Source organism: Mustela putorius, unplaced genomic scaffold (genome assembly GCF_011764305.1).
Source record: "Mustela putorius furo isolate JIRA1106 unplaced genomic scaffold, ASM1176430v1.1 tig00000430_pilon_pilon_pilon, whole genome shotgun sequence".
Classification (NCBI taxonomy): Eukaryota; Metazoa; Chordata; class Mammalia; order Carnivora; family Mustelidae; genus Mustela; species Mustela putorius.
Window position 1 is genome coordinate 21,991,542 of NW_025421377.1, and position 21,384 is coordinate 22,012,925.

General features: G+C 41.0%; 1 protein-coding gene across 1 annotated transcript in view; it reads right to left on the bottom strand.

Annotated features, from left to right (window-relative positions):
* ADAMTS3 (ADAM metallopeptidase with thrombospondin type 1 motif 3) overlaps positions 1-4,214 on the bottom strand; it is a 251,730-nt gene extending 247,516 nt beyond the window's left edge. Inside the window, exons 1-2 of the mRNA XM_045079854.1 lie at positions 4,077-4,214; positions 2,738-2,765 (exon numbers count right to left, since the gene is read on the bottom strand). Of these exons, the coding sequence (XP_044935789.1) occupies positions 2,738-2,765; positions 4,077-4,145 (97 nt within the window). The 5' untranslated portion in view covers positions 4,146-4,214. The remainder of the gene's footprint in view (positions 1-2,737; positions 2,766-4,076) is intronic.
* Positions 4,215-21,384: the final 17,170 nt, after the last annotated feature.

The window sequence follows — 21,384 nt, forward strand, 5'->3', positions numbered from 1 at the left end:
TGATCAAGACGCTAGTCACACAGGCGAGTTCTCTTTCTGAAGGGCCAGCCAGGTGTGTACTTACAGGCACCACCCCGCATGCATAGTATACCTCAGTGCAAACTAATTTTTTTAACTTAGCTTCTTAATAATTTGCAGTTTGTCACTAATCTACAGTTCTCTCTTCCCAAGACATGAGATTTTATAGAAGTCATTCAGAACCATGCACTCCTCTCTAGCCAATTTGGAGACCAATAAAAATAATTAATTCTACAAGCCTTATTCATCTTTCCTAATCGTACCACTAATCAAATTGCACCTCCAAGCAGTTATATAAAACCACTTTTCAATTAATTCTTGGGAAAAAATTACTTAATTATATGTAGAAGAGGGCATTTTACCAAACTTTCAGGTTAACAACACCTCTGCATGTAGGGACAAGGGAAAGAAATCTCATTCCTATACACAGATTTCTTAAAATGTATTTTTAAATCCCTTTTAAGAGCTACATAAATGATTATATTCCCAAAGCCGAATGATAGCTACATGTTCACTATCACAGGACTCATGAGTCAAACCCATTTTTAATCGTTATCTCTTCTCTTCACTCAACTTGAAAATGGTAAAAAAAAAAAAAAAAAAAAAAAATGGCAGTAATAAAAGAGAGAAACCCTATATAGCAGAGGAACTTGGGAGAAAGAAAATCTCCAGCAACACAATCTAAGAGTCCCCTGCTTTCCCCTCTTCCACACTGCTGGTCATCTTCCTCTATCAAATTTAAGCACACCTGTACCTCCTCCTTCTCTTAGAAACATGCAAGTGGGGGCGCCTGGGTGGCTCAGTGGATTAAGCCTCTGCCTTCAACTCAGGTCATGATCCCAGGGTCCTGGGATCGAGCCCCGTGTTGGGCTCTCTGCTCAGCAGGGGCCTGCTTCTCTCTCTCTCTCTCTCTCTGCGCCTGCCTCTCTGCCTACTCGTGATCTCTCTGTCAAGTAAATAAATAAAATCTTAAAAAAAAAAAAAAAAGAAACATGTGACTGAAGTATTTATATTAAAAAAGGACTGGACCAAAGTCTAACTCAGGGCCTCTTACAGGAGGGCATCATGATGCTATCGGAAAATTTAATCAAAGCATATATTTTATTCCTTTAATAGAATAGGTAATCTTTTTTATAGAACGGATAATCTTTGAAAGAATAGGTAATCTTTATTCTTTTTTTTTTTTTTTGCAGGCCTCGAACTCACAACCCAGAGATCAAGACCTGAGCTGAGATCAAGAGTTGGACACTTAACCAACAAAGCCACCCAGGTGCCCCTAGGGTGGGCCGTCTTAACACAGTTTTTTAATTTACAAATTGAAAAGGTGGGATGTTTAAATAATCAAATGTTTAACCGATAAAAAAAGAAGATAGTTTTCTACTTGTTCGAGGAAAATCCTTCTTTTAAAAGACACATATTCATGACTGTTATCAGCTACAAATAACAAATGTCTCTTCACAGACACTGCATCTTTTATGCAGTTCTTGGTCACTGTCTTCCCCTCTGTCCTACCTTACTATGGAGGTCTAAGCTTGGAGAAGAGTTCCAACAATGCCAAACCCTGCACAGGAAGGGAGCACGCTGACAGATGACAGAGGCAGCTACATATGGACAGCTCTGGGCCTGGATCTTGGGGTCCCTCCATTAGTTCACAAGTATGGAATCTTCCCAGCTCTCCACTATGCACTCTAGCTGGGAGCTGCAGAGCCTCCCAAGCCTCATCTTCTCCAAATCTGAAACAGGCACAATGTGTGCAAGTGCACACCTGATGTGCGCAATGCATGTGAGTAGATGACACAATGCACACAAAGCAATTAACACGGTGCCCCATGCACCGTACACAAGCACGGACAGGTAACTATGCTTGTGGTAATCAAAACTTTTCATTTCAAAGGGGACCTTACAATATCATCTGACAAATACAGCATTTAGACTAATACTCTGCCAAAACGAAAATTTATCTTTAAAGTAATCCAAGTTAAATGTGTATAAAAAGACTTTGAATGGAGCTTGGCTTCTGGCCAGATGACTTTCAGTCTCTGAATTCAGAACAAATAAATAGCTTCAAAAACAAAAAAAAAGATCATGTGGATTTTGGAGTGACCTATTCCAAGTCCCTTAGCCTCTCTGAGCCTCAGTCCTGTCACCCATAAAATGGGAATAATTCCCACATCCTACAGTTTTAGACATTATTTGCAAAATGCCTAATAATATCTTGCACATTAGCAGATAGTTATTGCAAAGCATACGGAATAAGAGAAGTCATCAAAAAGCTTATACAAAGCTGGAAAACTTTTAAGAGAAAAATGTTCATCCTCTCTCATTTTTCCCTTCTTTGTAGCATCCTTACACTTTGCCTTCCATTCTAATCAGATGTGCCTGTCCTTATGCAACAGGAGTTGATTTGATTTGACTTATCTCCATGTCTTCTTCCAAACTCTACATCATCCTCCAAGTACCTTGGAGTGGCTTGTCCAGGGACAGTAAAAAACTGACGCATCACAAGTCCAATGGCAGAATTTTTATATCCCTTTAACTCTGTCTGAGAAAACTGGGACCCTCCTCTATAAAGACGAAGAGAAGAACAGCGGTGTTCCTAAACTACATTTTTTTTTTTTAAACCACCAATGGGAGAAATTTCAGAAACAATATTTTAATTTGTTTATTTCATTCTCTACTTTCTACCAAGATAAGAAAGATATCTGAGAACAAGGCTTACCTATTTGCACCATTTCTTCATTACCAGCCTGTAAAGGAGGGGAACAGTAAAAAGAAACAGTTACTGGGTTTCATCTTATCACCTTGTACGTTTTATTTCTACCATTAACGCTTTTCAGGAGCTAATCAGGAGATGCCGGAGATGGGGACTGGTGCCTGAAGGCTGCGCCTGGGTTTCTAGGTTCTTGCGGCAAGAGAATGAGCCAATTAGTAACAGTTTGGAACAGGGAGTGGTTTCCCCGTTTTAATTTTAATATGTCTAAAGCCAGCAAAAATAAATACTGACATTCAATATTCTTTTCTTAAAACTCAGATACTGGGTGCGGATTAGCCAAGAAAGCCTCTGTATTCATAGGCGTGAAAAGAAACCTAAAAGGGGGCCTGACAGATCAGATTTGAGGTCAAGAAGCCACCAGGCAATCTTCTACTTTTGAACCTACGGCCAGAACCGGGCAGACCGGAGAAGCTACAACAACTCCCAGGGAAATTCTGTGCCCCAAGTCCCGCGGGCCCTGAGCTGATGTGATTTACAACAGACGGCGGGGCCGGCCCGCGAGCCTTCTCCCGCGATCTTCCGAGAGCGTCGGCTTCACCTTGAGCCCCCGAGCGTGGGGGCTGGGCCGCGGAGCCGAGGGGCCGCGCTCCACTGCGCTCGGGAGGAGGAGGAGGAGCCGCGCCGAGGGGGAGGGGGAGGGGAGGACCGCGGCGGCGCCGCCAGCCGCTGCCCAGGAAAACGCAGGGCAGGAAGCGTCCCCGGCCCCCCGCCCCAACTGTCAAACCCCAGCCCGGCCGCGGTCCTCCCAGGACACGTGTCTGCCGGATCGCTCCCTGCCCGGCCCGGGGACTTCCTGCAACCCCCGCCTCCCGCTGCCCGAAAACGCGGTGAGTCAGTGCGGAGGAGAGGGAGCCCCGCGAGCCCGACGCGGGCGGCCGCCGCGCGGGGATCCCGGGCGCCGCGTCCGGAGCTTCATTCAAGCGCCCAGACCGCCCTCCGGATCGGGGAGACCCAGACGGCCCGGCGAGGACGCGACCTGGCTGCACTTTGTCGCCACGAATCGTTGCGAATGCCGCAACGGCGGGGTGGGGGTGGGGGGGCGCTAGGTGGGACGAGCCGGGGCTCCCCGCGTGGGAGTCGCGACCCAGCCCTGCAATCCCACCCCTGCAATCGGCCCGGAACACCCCGCAGGCGGCGCCCAGCGCTCGGACACCGCTCCTGAAGGCGCCAGATAACAGGGACGGGTGGGAGGGGGGAGGAGGGAAGAGAGGAGGGGAAAGAGGGGAGGAACTTTTTCGGGAAAAGGTTGGGTTTGAGTTTTTGATTGTTATTATTTTCCACTTACTTGTCCATCAGCTGAAGTCCTAACCTCTACCAGAGCGGCTGCTATCAACCAGAGTGACAGGAAAACCATCACGAGTCGAGTTCACTTTTCGACTACTGGGCGAAGCCAATGCCCAGAGCAAACCCCCCAAAATAAGTTTCTTTAAAAAAAAAAAAAAAAGAAAGAAAGAAAAGAAAAAGAAAAGAAAGAAAGGAAGGAAGAAAGAAAAAAAAATGCAGAATTAAAAAAATAAAAAAAACCACAAGTGATCTTCTGTGATTTGCTTCAATGAAAATGAAATGTGAGCTCTGAGACCGGCCCCTCGGCTCGGCTCGGCGTCCTTCCCACTTCACCTTCTCACCCCGTCCTCCCAAACCGAGGGTGCCGGAGCGAGAAGGTGCTGCGAGCCGGGCACGGGCTGCGCCGGGAGAGGGGGCAGGGGCCGGGGGCTTCCCACTGTCTCGGCCCGAGGCGGCTTTCCCTGGGCTTTTCGAGCACCACGGGTTCCTGAGGTTCGCGCGGAGAATGCTTGGGCGCCCGGGAGCACAGCAGGGGGAAGTAGTGGCGAGCGAGAGGAGCGAGCGGGAGAAAGAGGCAGCGAGAGGGCGACTCCGCCGCTCGCGCAGAGGTGGGGGCGGGAGGAGCCGGAGGGGCGGAGGAGGAGGCTGGCGGAGGGGGCGGGAGGAGCGGGTCGGCGCGGCTCCTGTTGCTCTCCGCGCGGCGCTCTGCGGGCTGCCGGCGACCCGCCGGGCGCTAATAAGGCGGCCGGAGCCCCCCCCGCCCGGCCCCGGGCGGCCCCTCCCGCCGCGACGCCCACGTCACGCGGGGCCGGAGCCCGCGCCCCCCGCGCCCGCCGGGATGGCCGGGGCGGGCGCGGCCGGCGCGGGAGGACGGCGGGGAGTGGGGAGGAGCGGGACGATCCCGCGGGCGGCCGGCCCCAGGCGGGGTCGGGGTTTGAAACCGGCTAGGTGGGGACTCGTGCGGCGGGGGGCCCCCCGCCCCGAGGTCCTCCCCGGCCCCCGCCAGACGGGCTTAGGGGAGGGGGCGGTCCGGGGAAGCCACGGGTCCCTCCTGGCGGGACCCGCGTTGAGTTAATTATAGGAAGGGGGAGGGTCCACGGGCCGCTCCTGGGCTTTAGGACTTTCACCTCCTTCGACCTCCAGCGCCCTTCCAGCCCGGGAAGAGACTGCCCGGAGGGAGCCCCAGGAACCTGCGGGGGCCCCCCAGCCGCCCACCACGTTTTGTAGGGGTGGTCCCTGCCGGCTCTCAGTTCTTGGGTACGCTTCTCTGGTTTGTATTACTCTGGAAAGATACCACGTCTGTTCCTGACTCGCCCGGATGCTTCCGTTTATCACTGGGGCACACAGGCCTCAGCGTCTCTTCCTCCCTCCAAGATTAAGTTATCAAATGATTTCTGCCCCCTGGGGCTGAAGCTTCCTGGGGGGAGAGGACACCAACCTGGGCTTCCAGAGCCCTGAAGATGCGAAGACACTTTGCAGGAATCCAAGCCCAGGTCACCTCCTGAGGGAGACAGGGGCTGGGAGCCAAGGACTGGAAAGGAATGTATTTCCCCCCTCCTCTGACCAGTTTCGGGTCCTCCCTCCCCACAGCAGACCATGAAATGCGGGTGATCAGGCACAACTTCTGATCCAAACCTCAGAACTTGAGCTGGAGTCTTGAGAAGGTCCACCTAAGATAAAAGGTGTAGAAGATAGTATTTTGCTAAGGGATTCTTCGGTAAATCAATTTTTTTTTCTTCTTTAAAAATGGTGCGGAGTCTGGAGGTTTCTTAATCTTTGATTCATTATTTAAGGGTTGCCTCTTTAACTTACACCTAGCAAGATTCTGTGGTCACCGGTGCGTTATCTGCTAAGTCTTCTCAAAATCATGTGTATGGGACGCTTATATGTACAATCGAGAAACCAGATAGCAGAATGGCCAGATAACCTAAGGACCCCCAATAGGGTATTAATACCCCAGTAGGGTATTAGGTTAGTTTTGGGGTGGAATTGTAATTAGACCCCAACCCTGAAATCTGCTAAGTTACTTTTTCCCTTCAACATGTTTGTAACCTGTCGTTGACTTTCTATCCAGGAGTGATCTGCTGAATTTTATACCCAGTTTTCTTATTCATTAAAAATAATAATAATCCTCGGGATGCTTGGGTGGCTCAGGTCAGGATCCCGGGGCCCTCCCATGAGTCCTGCATTGCTCCTTGCTAAGTGCAGCCTGCATCTTCCTCTGCCTTTCTCTCTCTCTCTCTGACAAATAAATGAAATCTTAAAAAAAAAAAAAAAAAAAAAAAAAGAAAGAAAAAAGAAAAAAAGAATCCTCATGTTCTATAAGTAAAACCTACATCAATTTACACTGACAAGTAAAAGAATACGGAAGTACAAGTCAGAAAACCTGGGTTCTGGGCCCAGCTTGGTCTGTTTGACCTTGACAAGCCACCAAACTTGTTTTTCCCCCCAGAGATATTTCAGCTCTAAAAATTCTGATTTGAAGTAACAACAAATACTGTCTTTAGCCATGGCATTACACTAGCCCTTTTTGTGTTAAATTTTACAAAGTTCCGGCATTTGTCATCACAAATAGTGCAACAAGCAATTCATCGGACTTTCACAAGAACAGTGGCTTCGGACATCTGGGGCCATGACCACAGAGAGAAATGCACTTTGCATTGTGGCCCAGTAAAAATTTCATGATTCAGTACGTGCTACACGCAACTACTCTGATATTTTCTATCTTAATTGTTTTCTGCCCCCCCCCCCCACCCAGTACTGGTCAGAGTCGACTTCGTTGCTTTCATGACCCAGTGAGTCATGACCTTCCTTGTGACAAACATAGATTTGAGCGCTTATAAGAAGTTTTATATTTCTGGATTCTAAATGAGCTGAGTTCAGATTAATAAGGCTCTCTCAGTATACTCTAAGACAAAGTTTCTCAAAGTATGTCCTGGAATGTTAAATGTTACACACACACACATACACACATGCACGCACACACACACACACACACACACACACACTTCTTTGACAGTGAACTAAAGATTGTGAAGTACTCGGATAAACAACATGAAATGGATTTCTTTATTTCAGAACTTCACAGGGACTTTGATATTCTAAGCGCCCTGGGAGTCTTCCAGAGGGAGATACAGTGCACTATGGTCCTGATTTGATCATAGAATGCGTTTTTCTTGGGCCTTATGTTCTGAAGAACACACTACTTGGGGGAAATGCCTTTGCAAAGACCAATTATTAAGGTAAAGTGAACTCTGAGTCCGATAGGTAAGATTCACGTGCATATTCAGCTTGGGTTTCTCCATCTATTAAATTAATAATACTGCTTTTGCAACATGTTCATGAAAATTAACAGAACCTTGCATGTCAACTGTTTAGCACGTGGTCTAGAATATAACAAGGGCCTAAATGAAGATTTTTTTTTTACTTGAAACTGTATGGCGAATGTACAGATGGCTCGATGGGAATGAAATATGGCGAGTTCTAAGAAAAGTAGGAAAATGTAAAGAGCTAAAATGTGATGAACTTTTAATTTTACCAGACATAACACAGGAAATCAAAAGCAAAGCAGTCATTAAGTTCCTTTCACCAACTGCTCCCTACATGCCTGCTTTAAGATAAATCCCTGCCTTTCCCCGCACGTTTCTTGCCTCTGGCTCGCACTGTTTCCCACACTCATGGCCACGCACTAGCTCAAATACTAAGCCAACGTTTGTAGGAGGTTTTCTTCCAAAATATGTTTTGAAATAGAGAAATAATTTCAGAAGTCGTCACACATATGTAGTCTCCCTAATTGTGAAATCAGTCCCTTGAAGACTTAAGTTTCATGAAATCAGTCGATGTGTGGACATTTTAAAAATCTGTGCATCCTCATTGGCAACAATTAACTGGGCAGGAGTGTGTGTGTGTGTGTGTGTGTGTGTGTTTTCCATTTGAGGCTAACTGGTCAATGTTCCGCATCTTGTCATAATTTGACAGTATTTTCATACTCCATGCATATTGTGTTCTAAACATATAAACAAATTTTTGTCATTTCTTATAGCAAAAAAAAAATCATTGATAATTTGTTGTTGTTCTGCTACTTACCTTTTCTGCGCCTTTTTTTTTTTTTTAATAAGATTTGTTTTTAGAGTAATGTAAGATTCACAGCAGAGCTGAGGGGGAGATGGAGATTTCTCATATGCCCCCCAGCCCCTACACAACAGAACCTCCACTAATATCCCCACCTCCAAACTGTAACAAAAGAGTGATATGTTAGTTAGAATGGATGAAGCTGTACTGATACATCATAACCACCTAAAGTCCACAGTTGGTGTATGGTTCACCCTTGTTTTTGTATATTCTGTGGATTTGGACAAATATATAGTGACTCTACATCTACCATTATCATACGGAGTTTTTTCACTGCCCTAAAAAGTCCTCTTGGTTCCACCTTCTCATCCCTCCCCATCTCCCAACCACTGGCAACCCCTCATGGTTTTTACTGTCTCCATAGTTCCACCTTTTCCAGAACGTCATATAGACAGGATCATCCAGTGTGGGGCCTTTCCAGATCGTCTTCCTTCACTTAGTAATACGCCTTTAAGTTTCCTCCATGTCTTTTCATGGCTTGATTGCTCATTTCTTTTTAGCGTTCAATAATATTCCATTCCCTGGATATACCCCAGGTTAGGCACTCTGCTACTGAAGGACATCTTGGTTGCTTTCAAGATTGGCAGATGTGAATAAAACTCCTAGAAACATCCATGTGCGGGGTTTTGTGTGGATATAAGTTTTCAACTTCTTTGGGTACATATCAAAAATCATGATTGCTGGATCATATGGTGAGGTATGTTTAATTTTACAAGAAACTGCCAAACTGTCTTCCAAAGTGACTGTGCCATTTTGCATTCTCACCAGCAAGGACTATTTGAGAGCTCCTCTTGTTCCACATCCTGGTCAGCATCTGTTGGTGTCCATTTTCCAGATTTTGACCATTCTGAAACGTAGAGATTCGTATCTCAAGATTGTTTTAATTTGCATTTCCCTGAAACCACATGAGGTAGAGCGCCTTTTCATGTGCTTCTTTGCCATCTGTATATTTTCTTTGCTCAAGTGTCTGCTAAAAGTCTTTGACCCATTTTTTAATTGGGTTGTTTATTTTCTTATTGTTGAGTTTTAGTTCTTTGTGTATTTTAGAGAATAATTCTTTATCTTTATTTGCAAAAGATTTTTTGCAAATATTTTCTCCCAGTTTCTAGCTTGTTTTCTTATTCCCTTGACCTTGTCTTTCACAGAGCACAAGTTTTTAATTTTAATTAAGTATTCTCCCCACTTTTAATATATCTATGACCTCCTGTCAATATTAATTAGGTTGTCATTTTTATGTCTTTCCCATGGTCCAATAAATGTGAGAAATTCTCTATTCCACCTGGTTCAAAATATAAGTACAGAACTTTACTGCACCATAAGTAATCAGATTTCTATCCACCCCCTCTTCTAAACTACAAGTTCCTTGAGGACATTGACCTCTACTCTGTTCACTTTCAGTTACAGGTATCTAGACAAACTTGTATCCCATGGAAGTTACAGAGTACTGCCCTACTTCCTGAGCTTGTTCAGGAAAAATCATGTGCTTTTTTTCCTACCTGGTGATGAGCTTTATTCCAGGCCCTGGAATTCTTGGCATCTAGAACCAACACAGAGAAACATGAGAGTAGGTCGTACATGGAACTGAGCCTTAGAGGAACATGAGAGCTGGGCCTACTGGCTACCTTCTCCACTTCTCCAACCCCCTATAACCTCAAAGAACACTGCTACGAGATGCTTTTTCTCACTGCAAAATGAGGAAATGGGGCTGATAGCATCACATATGGAATGAGTTTGCTGCTCATTAAGGATAAGAGTCTCCCCTCACATAACACCCTCCCCTGTTTTACATAATACTGATTTTTCATTTGTGGATCAGAGAATCAATCATGCTGTGTATACACTACTGTCAGTATTATTAACCAAGTTGTTAGGTTGGTTAGGAGTTAGGATGCTGAACTTTCATACCCATAGAATAGAGACCGGCACATAGTGGGCTCTCAGACAATATGTGTTCAATGAATGAGGCAGGGAATATTTCCTGTCTCTACTTAGCAGAATGGAACGAATATTTTCTTTTCCCCTCCTATTATCAGTGAGTAAGCTATTTCCAACTTGACCTTTTTTACAGGCGTTTTTGGAAGCCCCACTGAAAGAAAAAAAATTAAACAGGAAAATTCATGAAAAGAAGGATCAAGAAATTAGAAATGGAAAAGCCCTACTTGGTCATCAGGTTCATTCTTTGGTTTGTGGTTGAGGCAGTGCTGTTCCCACAGTCTTTTCCTTCGGAGGGAAACCATTATCTTATGTGGATAAACTTGGACATCCAGAATTTTTTTTATCTCATCATTTGCTTTTGGAAGAATAATTCCGCCATGGGACAAGACATGAGGGAAAATCATTCCTCATGTTCCTTGATTTTCCTTTTTCTTGACGTGGGATTATTCATTGTACCCCTATCTTTGATTAGCACCATAAATAGCCTTCTTTCCTTAACAAAGTTTGAGTTAACAATTGATGTATTTAACTGTTTATACCAACTAATACAAACAGATACTACCATCTACCTTCCATTACTTTTATAATCTTTCTCTTTTCTTCAAGTTTTTGAAATGTTTTTTGCTTGGAAGAAGCAAAAAAGCGTAAAAAATCAGTCTTCTTGGGGTTGAAACGGAAATAAGAGAATAATTAAAATTTAAAGTTCTTCCAAATGTTCCTTGATAAGGCACACCTCAATAGTTATAGCTATTCTATTAGTGAAGCACTGAGAATTATCATCAGATTACTTTGCATTTATGCCATAATTTCCCTCTTGATAGTTCAAGGAACTCTACTGTAGTGGATGGAACTCAGGATAAAACATATGAATACTTAGGCCTGTTGAAGGTAGTCAATGTATTCTCTCAGAGAGGTTCAAAATCAGAGATGTGGCACAGTGCTTTTCATACAGTTGACTATGTGATAAGTATATGATAAATTTAAATAGCTGACTCCTACTAATTATACCAATCCTTATATTTTGAAATACCACCAAATTGTTAACTTCAAAACTGTGTGTTGTTTTCTGTAATTCTCAACTCAATGATACATAACATTTGGGAGGTACTTCACAGTACAAAAGTCTATGAATCCATTACCATTTTAAAAAAATAGAGTAGAATTTACCATTTTCAATGGAATTCAAAAGAATGTATTGAGGGAGAGAGAGCTCTAGCAAATTAACACTTACAGCTCGTAAATCGAGTTCTCTTACAGGAGAATGTAAGTTACTTTCAAGCCAGAAACTTAATTAAGTGTTCTGAATTTATGCTAGAGTCCAAACCGGATGAAATGGCTTTCTGTGGAAAAAAGCTGTATTAAAATAACATTTAGGAGAATCCCTCCACTTAAGGAAGAGTTGTTACTATTAGCTAATAAAGCAACTTCTGCAATAAAGTTTCCTGTAGATTTTTGAGATTAGGACACTTGACTCTTTCCATGCTGTCTAAAAGCAAAGAAATAGAGTCAGATGTCTTCTGGTTATCCAATCCAATGACTACACAGAAAACCACGGTTCTGTTCTATTGGGAGGCAGCAAGGGCATTTCACACATCACTGCAGCACATCTGAACAGAGTTTATATTTTGTTATTAACTTTCTGAACCACATTTTGTATCCATTGACTGGCAAAGTGCTCACAAAATGTTTACAAGGGTTTTATCTTTATTCCTACCGGAAAAACAAACTCTGCATTCCTCTGAGTTATCAAAAGTCATCCCCAGTTTTACCACATGAAAACAACTTTTCAATAAGATTCGTTCTTGAGTTCTCAGGGTGTTATATGCATTCACTAAGACAGCAATTAACTTTTTTCCAGACTGAAATTAGGAATAATTTGCATAGAGAAATGGGCAGAAAACAAACCACCAGAGAAATGGAAAACCCGTTATGAAATCAACAACCAGTCTTAGACTGTCTCTTCTTACGCAAACAAAATTCACAATCTTAGAATCTAGCTTTTTTAGGAAAAACAAGAACAACAAAAAACAGAAATAAAAACAAAAACAAAACAAAGAAGCCTGAACTCTGATCTGGAAAGACTTAGGTTTTTATTTGAATCTAGCTTTTTCGGGGAGGGGTTGGTGAGGACGAAACAAAAACAATAACGAAACAGAGCCCCAAAGCTGATCTGGAAAGACTTGGGTTTTTATCTGAAGAGATTCTCAGCCAGATGATAAAGCAGATGTGTCAGTCTTGTTGCTGCTCTTACTTGGTTGCTATTATAACAAAAGTTCATTGGTTTTAAGGAGAAAAAAAAACCACTAAGATTTATGTCTAGCGTCTTTATTTTGTTATTGTCACACTAAATGAAGCAAGAACCCAGAAGCCACCACTATTCTGGCAAGTTCCAATGATAAGTGCTTAGTGGAGACAATTCAAATGTGAAATTATAGAACCGTAGTCTTATGTCATCTCAAAGAGATGCAAACATTTCAGAAAAAACATTTACCATCAATGTAACTTTATAAAGAATCAAATATTCTAACGATATTTAAATGCTTTTTACACATTAGGGAAAAAATTCTCCAAAATAGTCTCCATTTTGTTTTTACTAATAATTAAAATTGTTACTAACGTAAGGAAGCAATGCAAGTCTATAAACTTCAGTCAATCCTAAAATCTGTTGACTTAGTAGGAAAAAAATTTCCAATATATAAACTAAATACCTGCTTGTGACAATTCATGCTAAAAGCAAATCTCGGTTTACTATGGTGTTCTCTTCCCAGTATTAGAAGAAACATTAAGAAGATGACCTGTGGAGATATTTTTAAAAATTCACATTTGTGCCCTTACCATGGACACTGGGTGATGTATGGAAGTGTTGAATCACCATATTGTACACCTGAAACTAATATCACACTGTATGTTAACTACACTGGAATTAACATTTTTTAAATGCACATTTATGGGCAACTCCCAGCTATTCTGATTTAGTAGATCTGCTGTGGAAACTTGGTGTCTATATTTTTCCAAAGTTACACAGATAATTCAGTCTACATTGTGTCCGAAGACTTGCTGCTCAAACTTTTAGGTACCGAATAAATGCAAATTCTGATGCTGTAAACTTAGGGTGGGGCTCCCAGGTGATGGTGACAGAGCTTGTCCTCAGCAAACACTGTGTCACAAGACCCTAGCACATACGACTTAGAGATAATTACAGAAAATAAGACATGTGACAATAAAACCAAGTATGAGCTATTTAGAATAACACCTAATTTTGTGTATACCTTACTAAGTGTCCATTATACAATCAACATGTAATTCAGAGCTGGGTAGAAAGGAGCCCCAGGAAGCATCTCTGCGGCACTGATTGAGAGATTAAACATGCTTTTACTAAAAAGTCACTGAGCCGTGTTCTTTCTCACACAGTGAGCATGTTAAATAAAACCAGTTTAAGAATAGTTAATTATTAATTCTTAAAAAATTAATCACAGTCTGCAATCTACAACCCCTCTGAGGCACACTTTTTGCCCACAGGAACACAACAGATACTTCCTCTTGAGGTGCCACATTGATGAACTCTTCATGCCATGACCACCCTTCACTGAGGCAGGAGACGTGCCTGCTGTTGGCTCTCCATGAGCCGTTGGCCTAAAATCAGTATTGGAATTCAAGGAACTGTCTGAGGTCGTTCATCTTTGAGAAAAGGAAGGTGGAAACTTTTATTGAGAGACTAACCACAAGGCATTCACTAGGGACTCTAGGGAGAGGGACTTGGATTCTTTATAACATGATTTGGTTGATACAAGTCAGAGTAGGTCTTAAGTAAGTCTAATATTCTAGCATATGCTTCAAGCCCACAGAGATTTTTCTTAGAGTCATAATGCCCATTTTTCTCTCACATCCATGTAATAGGACCTCTTTAAATCCTGTTTTGGGGAATATAAATGTTCCATTAATCTCTTTGATCACTCTAGAAAGTGTTGTTCTTTCATTCTCTGTGAGAATTAGATGAAGTGTTCCCAGGACTAACACACACAGAGACAGAAGCGTTATTGGAAGCGTTCTATACAAAGATGTGAACTTTCTACGAAGCAGCACATATTTACCTGTTTTGTTCTCTTACTCTTCTTTTCCATCGTATCCTCTCCACCTCCAACTCCTGTCTCAACACACACACACACACACACCAAGTTCTGTGTTCTTTTGTTTCAAGAAAAGGCTAAAAAGAGAAAGAAATGTCCCCATACAGCCTGTCTCCTTGCTTTTGTTTTTCAGAAGCTTAGCGGAAGAGAAGTGGGGGACCTCTCTTGACTGGTGAGACAGAGACAGAGATTTTGGACATCTACGTTCCCAGAAGACCTGGGAAGCCAAGGTCCATGGAGACAGCAAAGTGTTGGAAGGAAAGAGCTGTCACGGGGCCTGGGAAAGATGAAACCCAGGCACCTGTGCTCCCCACCACACCACAAAGGCCCACATAGGGGATCTGGAAGGTAACCTGTGCCACCCAAACCTAGTGAGGCTGGTCTCTGTATTTCGGTGACTGTGAAATCCCACAGATGAGACCAGGTAACTGAGATTGAATTTTTTGCCAGTGGAGAGATCTGGGGATTTAAAGATGTTTTAATTAAATTTATATAAAAGAAAGAGAAGTAAGACTGCTTGAACACCCCAATTGTTGCAAAATGATACATAATAAACCTACATCTGTCCATTCTAGGCATAAGGTTATAACAGGGCAATGGTGTCCACCCATATATATATATAGCAATAAGAGGGTTCACTTAGTTAAGACTTCACAAAATTTTAAAAAAAAATTGGTGAGAAAAATCATACCTATACCATGGATGAAGAGTTCTCATGTATTTGACCACATAGTAAGTCTAATAGAAACAAAGACAAGGTATACCGTGAAATTCTAGTATAAACCACACTTACTTTACACCAAGGAATTGGTGAGAATCTTTGGAGTGGCTAAGAGAACAGTTGCCTTACATCTAATTGGGTCTAGACTTACTTCCCTGCATTGTTTAAGCTTAGTTGATTATTTGTGTGAATCAAGCTGATTTTGTTCTGTTTCAATTTCAAAGAGATCAGTTGCTTTCCTCTATCAAGAACCTCTTTATTGAAAGAGGTCATTGCAATGACCTCTTTATTGAACCTCTAGATATTGAACCTCTTTACTGAAAAAAAATCATTGCAGTAGCAAATGATCACAGTTACCTTTAAAATCATTTCTCTAGAGTTCCAGAAGTTTTCTCCATCTTACAGACTTCAGAAATGCCAGTAATGTACTGTATTTATTCTGGGAGAAATTCCCAATTGCTTAGCCCTACAGCATTCTACCCTGTAGCCTCTTCATCCTTGGGGTAGAGGAAGGGCACTTAAAATTGCAGTCAGAGGAAGGAATTAGTTCCATATCAGAAACCCAGGGGCAAAGCCATTCTTTTGGGGGAAGAACAGAACCTCCATAACAGGGTCTGTTCACATGTAACGATTTTCACTTTGAATCATGATCACATAGACTATCAAGGTACTCCTCACTGTTCCTTTGTAATATGTGCACAAAGTAAAGGAAGCGCATTCACAAAACTCCATTTCCTAAGACAAAGACAAGCTGAAAACATCACTGACAGATAATCAACATTTAAACACAAAAAAGCCACTTATCACTGAAATGAATTCATCCTTGAAAATGTTTTCCATAGAAGACCCATCAAGGCCCAATTCAGTGACATATTCTAAACCCCAGTTCTTCAAGTACTGTAGTTCGTTCTTAAAGAATATCATACATTTAGTTCATTACATTACATACGTGCCTCTTGCCAAATATTTTCCCATAAGTGTCAGTGACTTCAAAACGGAAACCTTATTTTAACAAGACAGAGAAAGCCCGTTGTTACCAAAAAGCTATGTATAAAAGATGAGCCATCGTAAGAAGCTTTCTGAAACAACTATTGCATTAAACATTCTAGCGTGGTATTTTAACAAATGCTCTGGGATTATAACTTTTTCATACTCATTGAGCTTGGTGAAAATGAAACAAAATATAACAAAATCCTTATAAATGTGAAAACTAGAGTCTCAATTTGCTGACTGACCATTAACAAGGTACGCGACATCTGTATTTCAGTAAACTGAGTTCTCAGGAAAACCATGAAAAAGGTTAGGATTTCATTTCAGCCCAAACTTACTTCCTCCCTGTTCTTTTTGGACTGGATGGCAACCCTACCCACTACCCTATTAGGCTTGTAATTCTTTCTAAACCCTATCTCCATGCAGGAAGAACCTGATATGAAGTCTTTATCCTGGTTAGTTGACTTGACTTCAAATTAAATTCATTTACCCATTTTACTGTGTGAAATGTGTTATACTATTACTTTTATCTATTTATATATGTAATATACAACATATTTTTTTATATATATATACACAACTATACACATATATGTAACAAAGTATATTAGCATATACATATATCCTAAATATTATAATGCTACTATAATTAAAATATGAAGATTATTTATACTTGTGATATTGTGATCCATAAGAAATATATATATTTGGTCATTCAGGTGACCAAAATATATTTGTCATGTGTATTTGGTCTTCATCCATAGTTCTTGGCTCACAGTTCTTAAATACCTTGGAATTTCCTGATCCATGAGAGCAGTGGAAGCATCTTTTGTTATAATATTTGGTGTCCTGTCCTCAATTCCTAAACATACTTTAGAGCCCTAGAAGTCCCTTATTATACACATCAATGAAGTTGACTTCTGGAAAACCTCTGAGGCTGGGGGCTGTGGCCATGGGTAAGCACCATAGAAGAGGGGGTTGGAAATTTCAATCCCACCCCTTGATTTCCTGGGAAGGAAGAGAGCTGGAGGTTGAATCCATCCCCAATGGCCAATAACTTAATCAATCATGCCTATGTAATGTAGCTTCCATAAAAACCCAAAAGGAGGGGTTTCATAGAGGATTCTACAGGATTGGTGAACCAGAATGCTTTCAGGTGCCACTGCGTAGCCAGGGGGCAGGGAAGTGAGATCACCTGGCTCTCAGGTCCCAAACAGACCACGTTCGGTGACTTACTGCTGATAAAATCCAAAGGCAGAGAAACGAGTGATGGTGAAAGGTGAAAGAAATTTAGTTTAATGAGGCCAACACCAGAAAGACAGCCAATTAGTGTTTCAGACTGTCTCCAAAGTGCTGAAAATACTTCCAGGTTTATACAGGGCACAGGTTGGGGGTACGTGCAGGTGGGCAGCAAAGGTCAAACTGACCATTGTGTTGGGGTCAGTCACACAGGTCTTGCTGACTCAGGGCAGTCTTTAACTTGAGGAGGTAGTTTTGGTTCCCTTCTGAGGATGTTTTGCCTGCAGGGTCTTTTGCCTGAGTTAAGAGATAAGCTAGGAAGAAGGATTTCATCAGCTGGAAAGTTTGGGCTTAAAACAGAGGTAGTTGAAGTCCCTAAACTCCAAGAGGACAGAAGGTCTTTTGTTCAGGACCTTTCTGTATGTATCTCTTCATCTTTCTGCTGATCTGTGACCTTTAATATCCTTTGCAATAAATCAGTAATCCAGCGTGTAAACAAGTTTCAGAGTCCTGTGAACGGTTCTGGAAAATTAATTGAATCCAAGGAGTGGGTAGTGAAAAACTCTGATTTATAGCCAATTGACAGGAATATGGGTAACAACCGGGGATTGGATCGGCATCTGAAGTGGACGGCTATTCTGTGGGACTGAACCCTTTACCTGTGGAATCGGAGGCCATCTCTGGTGGATACTGTCAGAATTGAGTTGAATTCTCAAACACCCTGCTGATGTCTAAGAACTATTTGTTGGTACAGGGAAGCCTACATATGCACACACACACACACACACACACACTGGGTCCAGGACCCAAAAGGATTTTCATTTATCATGGCAACATAGTGATAATGTAATGTTGTACGTAACATAACAACATTATATAGTCACATATACACACACATAAAACCTAACAATTTTAATAACTATAATATTATAATATCTCAGGGTTTGGTTTTATTTTGTTTTTGCCTAAAACTTTCTAAGTTTTAAAAAAGCAAAGTAGCAAACAAGGGAGAAGAAAATGGAGGAGCGGTAAGAAGAGGAGGACAGAAAGGAAAAAAGAAAAATAACACTGGAATTAGAAATGGAACTTACCTTGAGAAGAACTGTATCTTTATAAAATTAAGTCCTCCCTTCCCTTCCATGAATGTGATATGTCTTTCCATTTAGGTCTTTTCCAGGACCTTTGTAAATTTTCATAAATTTTGTTATCACTACTGCTCTTTACTTCTTGAATTTATCTATAGTTAGTTTATGATTTTGTTGACATTGTGAGTGAGGTCTTTTATTTTCATTGTGTTTTTCTAATGGCTAGTAGTTGTAAAGTTGATCTGTTAATTTCTATCAGCTTAAGTCCTTTGTCTGCATCTCAATTGGTTCAGCATTCTAGAAGGAGTAGCAAGTAAGGTAATGAGAGTCATTTATTCCCCTCTTCCCACACCAAACACCCAACAAATATTTATCGTAGATATTCTTCCTTGACCTATGGTTGCTGTACACTGCTTCATAAATCTCCTGACCTTTAAACAATCTTATTTTCTGGCTTAGTTCCTATTTGATCATGGTATGTTATTATATTAAAACCATGTTGTATTAAACTCACTAATATCTATGAATGTTTGCATTGTCATAATGGAGATAGAACTACAACTTTTTGCATTTTGTAAGATTTAGCTATTAGGCTTATATTAGCTGAATTAGAATATTTTCCTTCTTTCCTAGGCTCTTCATATTAATTCTTCCCTGAAAGTTTAAGAAGAATTCACCTGTAAAACTATCAGGACAAGAGCCTTTAAAAAAACCCACAATGTTTAATTACTTCTCTAGATATTAGTCTTTTGAATTTTTTAGAGTTGATCTTATAATTAATGTTGCATAAAATATTATACATAATTAAGATGTTTAACATTAACACAGTTAATAAGTCTATTTTAAATTTTGTATAGATCATATTAATGTTAATTCTTTTTATTTAGATTTACTAGTACATTACATATTTTTAATGTTTTTCAAAAAGTCAGTTTCTAGTTTTATGAATACCTATAAATTTTAAATTTCTAATTATTTATTTTACCTTTAGTATTAGTTTTTTTTCCCTGATTTCCTTAAATTTGACTACACATTTTCAAAAGTTTTGAGGTTTTTTTAATCATTTATTTTCATTCATTTGTATTTAGTAATAGAAATATGTAGGCTATCACTTTATCTACAATGGCTTTGGCCCTTTACCGTAGTTTTGGTAGATTGAATTTTTATTGTTCTTATTTTCTGTGTGTCTCTATCTAGACAATCTGGAATTTTTTCTCTTTTATTCAAAAATTAGTTAGAAGTAACTGAATTCATTTTCTTTATGCCTAAGCTATTAGTTTCCATTTTTATTTATTCAGTGAGCTTGTATTCAGTGAGCCCATTTTAGTTTCAGACTCAAGACTTATTCCGCTCTTTAACATTTTCCTTATTGGGGTGCCTGTGTGGCTCAGTGGGGTAAGCCTCTGTCTTCGGCTCAGGTCATGATCTCAGGGTCCTGGGATGGAGCCCTACAATGACCTCTCCGCTCAGCGGAAGCCTGCTTCCCCTCTCTCTGCCTGCCTCTCTGCCTACTTCTGATTTCTGTCAAATAAATAAATAAAATCTTAAAAAAAATTTTTTCTTTTCATTAGTTCTTTCTGGCTTTTCTGAAGTCTCTATCATATGTATAACACATTTCTTACTTTTCTCTATACCTCATCTTTCATTTCATCACTTTTATGTCTATTTCTCTTTATTTAGGCTCTTGGAGAGTTTATTGGACATGTCAAACTTTTTTAAAATTCAATTTTCTATAATAAATAAACCTTTATTTGCCATCTCATTGCTTTTGGCACCAGATTTTTGTGTGTGTGAAGATTTTATTTATTTATTTATTTGACAGAGAGAGAGAGAGCACAAGTAGGGGGAATAGCAGAGCAAGAGGGAGAAACAGACTCCCTGCTATTCGGGGAGCCCAACACAAGGCTCAATCCTAGGACCCTGGGATCATGAGCTGAGCTGAAGGCAGATGCCTAACTAACGGAGCCTCCTAGGAACTCCTGACAACCATTTTAAAAAAATCGTCTTCAAATTACAGTTGAGTTGTACTTAGGTGGGTCTCTTTTTATCAGTGACCATTTTAAGTTACATAAATGTAGTGGTTTTTTTTAATCTTACTGAGTCACAAAAAGTTTCCAAATGTATTCCTGTTTCTTCTAGTAAGTTCTGATGTTTCAGAGAAGTCCCCTTCCTTTGTACTAAAATAACTATGTGCCTGATGATTTTATTCTGTCTCCTCAGGCACACCTGTGGCAAAGGAAATTCTCTTGTTGTCTACGATGAGAAGCTGATAGGGAACTATCCAAGACTGTAAGAGTCTCTCTGTTCAAACCTTTCTAGCATAAAAACACATAAATATGAAAAGTTGAGATTTACTGTAATCATACTTTGCTAGTCAGAGGTACAGTGGCCTGGGGAGAAATAGGAAGTATGTGAAGCCAAAGATAGCAAGTAGTAGCCAGGAATGAGCTGGCAGAGGACCACCATTCTTTGCCTGGCATACGTACATTTGCTCAGAGCCAGCCAAAGAAGAACCCTACTTCTTACCGAGTGGGCCAAGTAGGCAGGGAGTGAATGCCACTTTGGGCATCTCTGCTTGCCATGACCTCCTGGAACCAATTGTTTTTCCCAGAAGCAGTAATAGAATCCATATTGTTCTGCTGATTTTGGATGGGGGAAAAGGAGAAAAGGCTCTTGGTTAACGTGGATGTTGCCAGACCTTTTGCACTTGCTCTTACTACTTCACCTATAAAGGATCTTGTGTCCAATCAACCATTTATTTATTTCAGCCCTGTTTATTCAAGCAACTAAAAATGCTTAAGCTTCTCATGTGAGAAAATCCCTGCTTCTGGGGTTATCAGAATTGGGAAAAGTTATTTCTCACTTTAATACTTCACCAGTCATTTCCATTCAAGTCATACAACCATTAGTCATATGTGCTTAATAAACCATCTTCATTAATATAGAACTTTTTGTTTTGTTTTTGCACTCATGGATGTAGTTCAATGCTTCTCTTTTATTTCTAGCTCTGGTTGTGAAGTTTCTGAAAATAGTGTTAAACAACTGGGTCAGTTTGTCCTTTGACATCTGGGAAAATGCTAG